The following is a 5,687-nucleotide window of genomic DNA, read 5'->3' as shown; positions in this document are numbered from 1 at the left end:
CGGACCTCCTCAAGGCCCGTGGCGGACCACCACCTGTGGCTCCTCTCGGCGCACTAGGTGTCGTCACCGGACGAACCAAAGTCCGCGCACCAATGTTTTTGACGGAGACCGCGACAATCTACGCACCTTCCTCAATGAACTCTTCCTGTTCTTCGAAGCACGTCCAGCCGACTACGCCACCGACCAGAGCCGCATCGTCACCGCTCTAACGTTCATGGACGGACCTAAGGTGATCGCCTGGAAGGACGGATACATCGCTCAGGCCCGACGAAATGGCTGGAACACCTGGAATGCGTTCGAGATGGTCTTACAACAGACCTTCCAGCCCATCGAGGAAGCCGCTACGGCCGCCTCCAAGCTGTACCACCTCGACTATCGACCTGCCGCACCAGACGCCTTCAATGCGGAATTCTTCCGCCTCTGCGCCCTCGCCGGTATACTCAAAGACAGTGCTCAGCTGTCCTTTTATAAGGAGCGTCTCCCAGAGAGCATGCGACGACGGGTTCGCCTCACGTACCCCATCCCCACCACCGTTAATGAGTGGGCAGCACGGGTGTTGGAGATCGAACACTCCAACTACGAGGAACGACACCTGCGCCAACTCGAGGGACGCTCTCGCAACGACCGGCAGGGTCAAGGCACCAAGGGACAGTCCGCTCGTACCAACTCCATACGACGAGTCGACGCTCCAGCCATGAAGGAAGACAGAGAGAAGAAGCAATGCTTCTACTGCCACAAGACTGGTCACATCGCACGCGACTGCCTTAAGAAGAAGGCGGACAATCGTGCCAAGGGACGACAGCCTGGACAGAAGAAGCGGAAGGTGCGCAAGGTCGATGAACTAGAGGATGGCGAGGTCGCCGACGACGAAGACAATGGCGAAGCCACACCTGACAAAACGATCAGTCAGGTCGACATAGGCGATTCGGATGAGGGTTTTTGAACGGGCAGTCTTCACCAACAGAAGAACTGCCCTCTGACTGTATTAGTATCTCGTTTGTTGCCACTACAGAACGACGACGTCAATCTATTCTTATCCCAGGCAGCATCGAGTACGAGTCTACAAGTGTCGGAGCTCATGCGTTCATCGATTGCGGAGCAAGCGCCTCTCTCCTTAACCGGAATTTCGCGAAGAGGCACAAACTCCCTCTCATCACCCTACCCTACCCCCTTCGTTTCACCAATGTCGATGGCACCGCCAACACGGCCGGACCAGTCACCCACAAATTCGTAGGCCACTTCCGAATTAACAGCCACGAGTTCCCCACCGAACTCTACGTCGCGGACTGCGGACGGGACGACATCATTCTCGGAATGCCATGGCTCATCCAGTACAACCCCCACATCGACTGGGTACAAGGCAAGGTCCGGTTCGACGCCAAATACCTACGGGCGGAACAGCGACTTTGGGAATACCATCAGCGCCCCTCAGGGAATCCCCGCCAACACCTTACCGCTTTCCTTCACGGAGACATCCATCCCGAATGGAACCCATCTGCCACCATCCGACGACTCATCATTGGAGACACCCCCATCGCTCGCACCACCGTGTCGACCCAACTGGCTGTCGAAGCCGCGTCGAAAGCAGCCGACGTCAAGGCTACCGTCGCCATCCCAGACTACCTCAAAACCTATCACCAGGTGTTCGAGAAGAAGGTGGCCGAACGAATGCCCAAGCCCTGGGCCTGGGATCACTCCATCGAGCTCCGACCTGACTTCAAACCTCAGGACTGCAAGCTGTACCCCCTGTCTCCGCTCAAGATGCAGGAACTTCGGAAGTTTATCGACGAGAACCTAGCCAAGGGGTACATCCGCCCATCCACCTCACCAATGGCATTCCCGTTCTTCTTCGTGGACAAGAAGGATGGCTCCATGCGACCCATCCAGGACTACCGCTACCTCAATTCTGGCACAATCAAGAATGTCTACCCCCTTCCCCTGATCAACGATCTCATCGACCAGTTGCAAGGGGCCAAGTACTTCACGAAGTTGGACGTCCGAGCCGGTTACAACAATGTCCGCATCAAAGACGGTGATCAGTGGAAGGCGGCCTTCAAGACCCCCCTCGGCCTCTACGAGCCGACCGTAATGTTCTTCGGGTTATGCAACGCCCCGGCGACATTCCAGGCGATGATGAACGATGGTTTCAAGGACATGATCGCGGAGGGATGGCTCGTCATCTACATGGACGACATTCTGATACACTCCAAGACACAGGACGTCCACCACCGTCGAACGCAGCGGGTCGTGCAGCGTCTCATCGAAATGGACCTTTTCCTCAAACGCGAGAAGTGCGTGTTCGACGCTGCTGAGGTCGAGTTCCTAGGCACCATCATTCGCGAAGGATCGCTCAGCATGGACCCGGTCAAGCTCGACGGCATCCGCGCCTGGCCGGTACCCACCACCGTCAAACAGGTCCAGAGCTTCCTCGGATTCTGCAACTTCTACCGACGCTTCATCCGTGACTACAGCAAGATCGCTCGACCACTGACACAACTCACCCGGAAAGACCTACCCTTTCAATGGACGCCCGAATGTCAGGTTGCCTTCGACACACTTCGCAACCTGTTCCAGCAGAAGCCCATTCTTTGCATGGCGGACCCCTCCGCGGCCTTCCAAATTGAATGTGACGCCTCTATGTTCGCCACCGGGGCCGTCCTCCGCCAACGGAACGCCAACCAAGACTGGATGCCGGTAGCGTACCTATCTCATGCCCTCTCACCTGTGGAACGCAACTATCAGATCTACGACAAGGAGCTCCTCACAGTGGTCCGCGCTTTCGAGACCTGGCAGCACTACCTTGAAGGAACCCCCCACGTTCTCCAGGTCATTTCTGACCACAAGAATCTCACCTACTGGCAGTCTGCGCAGAAGCTGACCCGACACCAGGCCCGATGGAGTGCATTCCTTGGCCAGTTTCACTTCGAAATCCACCACCACGCCGGGAAGACCTTGACCCAAGCCGACGCCCTGTCCCGCCGCCCCGGCCATGCGGATGGGAAGCATGACAACAAGGATGTTGTTGTCTTAAATGATGGGGTATTTATTCGAGCTGTCACTGATGATCTACTGCTACGGATCAAGGACACCACCCAGAAAGACACCAAGGTGGTACAGACTAGCCGTCATGGACGTCTAACCCTTGTCAGGCCACCTCCGTATGGCAAACCTGAAGACTGGAAGCTGGACGATGGAGTTGCCAAGTACCAGGGCAAGATCTACATATCTCCGAATAAAAACCTACGACGCGACATTGTCCGGATACATCACGACCTGGCAGTAATGGGCCGCCCCGGACAGGATCAGAACATCGGACTCGTCTCACGACAGTACAGTTGGGGCGGAATGGAAAACTTCATCCGCAAATTCGTTCAAGGATGCGCCATCTGCCAAGGATCCAAGGTTGACACTCACCCCGTAAAAGCTCCTGCCATGCCGATCCCCCACGCAGGGAACACGCGGCCGTTTTCAGTCATCACCATGGATCACATCACGGGTCTCCCACCGTCCAACGGATTCAATGCCATTCAAGTGGTAGTAGATCACGACACCACCAAGGGCGTAGTCATCACCCCTTGCACCATCAACATCACCGCCTTGGAAGCGGCCGAACTACTGTTCCGAGACGTCTACAAACGGTTTGGAGCCCCTCAAAGGATCATATCCGACCGAGGACCCCAGTTTGCGTCCGGGGTGTTCCAAGAACTGCAACGACTCGTAGGAGTCAAGACTTCCCGATCCACGGCGTATCACCCTCAGACGGACAGACAGACAGAACGAGTCAACCAAGAAATCGACTTAGCCCTGCGCATCTACTGTCTCAATGACCCGGACAGCTGGTCGGACAAACTCCCTGCCTTCGAGTTCTGCCACAACCAACGCAAGCACTCCGTCACCGGCAAGTCTCCGTTCGAACTCATCATGGGCTACAACCCCGACGTATTCCCCAACTCCCTCTCTCCATCCACACACCCGAGCGTGGAAGAACGAATCCAGCAACTCCTCGAAAACCGAGCCAACGCGGAAGCCGCGCACAACCGAGCAGCGGAGATCATGGCCCGAAGGGCTGGAACCAAGCCGGTCACGTTCAAGAAAGGCGATAGGGTCCTCCTCGAATCGACCAACCTCAGACTCCCCTATCCCCACCGGAAGTTAGCCCCGAAAAGGGAAGGACCCTTCGAGATCGACGAAATCACTGGTCCAGTCACGGTTCGGCTGAAACTCCCTAAGGCCTGGAAGATCCATGACGTCTTCCATGTGAACCTACTCGAACCTTATCGAGTCACCAAGGAACACGGGCCAGACTACCCCAGACCGCCTCCGGAGACCATAGAAGGCGAAGAAGAATGGGAAGTCGAGGCCATCTTGGCCCATCGGAAACATGGGAAAGGCTATCAATACTTCGTCTCTTGGAAGGGCTGGCCTAGTAGCGAAAACTCGTGGGTTTCCGGGAAGGAGATGACTAATGCGCCGAAGCTCCTCACCAAGTACAAGAAGCAACAGCGACTCTAGGGAACGACCCCAACCCACTCCACTCTCCTGCCAATCAACACCATGCCCCAACTCGCCTCTACCTACCGCGCTGCCTCCGAAGACGTCCCCACCCCTCAGTGGTTCCTCGACCACGACTTCCACCTTTCCTTCCTCCACCTACCCGGCAATGAAATCGCCGGATACGGCCAGACCTCCCAACGTCAATACGTTGGGTGGCTCCTCCTCCAACCCAGCCCAGAATTGCGCAACGTCCTGGAATGGCGATTCCGGGACGTCCCGCCTGCCAGTCACGCCTGGGCCATCTACGGCGAGTCGGTCATCACCCTCACCCATCTCCGAACCCTCGACTGGGACGTCAGCGAGATCACCGACCCGTCTGGCCAACGACGGGCCTATAACACTGTCTCCCAGCTGCGGGCCACGACGATCGCCATGTCCGACCACGCTTTAGATATCGTTTGCGCCCCTCATCATCTTTTCCTCATCGCTGACCTCGTCAACCACATAGAGCAGGTTGACCGCGACCGCGAGCGGACCTGGCTGGAGCGCGTCATCGCCAACAACGACAGCCACGCCGCCTCACCTATTCCCCCCACCCCGCCTCTGCCTGCCCCGGAATGTGGGAACGCGGCTGACGTCTCCGGATGGGGCGACACCAACGTCGACTGGAGCAACACTAACTGGGGGGACGTCCCCATGGACGAGGCCGACATGGAGTGGTCCTCCCCTATACAACCTTCGCGCCGCTCCCCTCCACCCCGCGACTCCCCTTCCCCAACACTGCAGCACCTCCGCCCCATGCCCGATCGCCTACGCTCCGGCGCGCCCCCTCCGTCCCATACACGCCCCTCTCCCCGCTCTCCCAGCCCCACCCCCCGCTCCCCGAGCCCCGTCAACGAGAACGAACCCCCGTTCACCATGGTCGTCGACCCCGCGTCGCCCCTGGAGTGGCCGACCTCAACCGTCCGAACGGTCCTCGGCACCATCAGCGGAGGCGACCTCACCGACGCCACCGACCCCGACGCTCTGTCCGCGCCCCCTGCCCCTCCAACCCCTCCGCTCCGCCAACCCAGACCCCGCACCCCCCCCTACCCCACCCCTGCTCTGGGTCCCGCCACTGTCCACTATCGGACGCCCCTCTTCGGCTATCCAGCATACGGAGGGGCCCTCCTCTACGACGAGCGACTCCCGGA

General features: G+C 58.4%; 2 protein-coding genes across 2 annotated transcripts; both read left to right on the top strand.

The window, feature by feature from the left end:
• Positions 1-97: 97 nt before the first annotated feature.
• Positions 98-943, top strand: DICSQDRAFT_70403 (uncharacterized protein; the record flags this gene model as incomplete). Its single annotated transcript, XM_007370228.1, has 1 exon — positions 98-943. A coding segment is annotated over one exon (846 nt), but the record flags the coding sequence as incomplete, so codon positions are not given.
• A 3,611-nt stretch (positions 944-4,554) lies between these two features.
• On the top strand, positions 4,555-5,613 carry DICSQDRAFT_174392 (uncharacterized protein; the record flags this gene model as incomplete). Its single annotated transcript, XM_007370227.1, has 1 exon — positions 4,555-5,613. A coding segment is annotated over one exon (1,059 nt), but the record flags the coding sequence as incomplete, so codon positions are not given.
• Between the last annotated feature and the right edge of the window lie 74 nt (positions 5,614-5,687).

Source organism: Dichomitus squalens (assembly GCF_000275845.1).
Source record: "Dichomitus squalens LYAD-421 SS1 unplaced genomic scaffold DICSQscaffold_63, whole genome shotgun sequence".
NCBI classification, from domain to species: domain Eukaryota; kingdom Fungi; phylum Basidiomycota; class Agaricomycetes; order Polyporales; family Polyporaceae; genus Dichomitus; species Dichomitus squalens.
The sequence above is the reverse complement of the archived record's forward strand: the minus strand, read 5'-3'. Positions and strand labels throughout refer to the sequence as shown.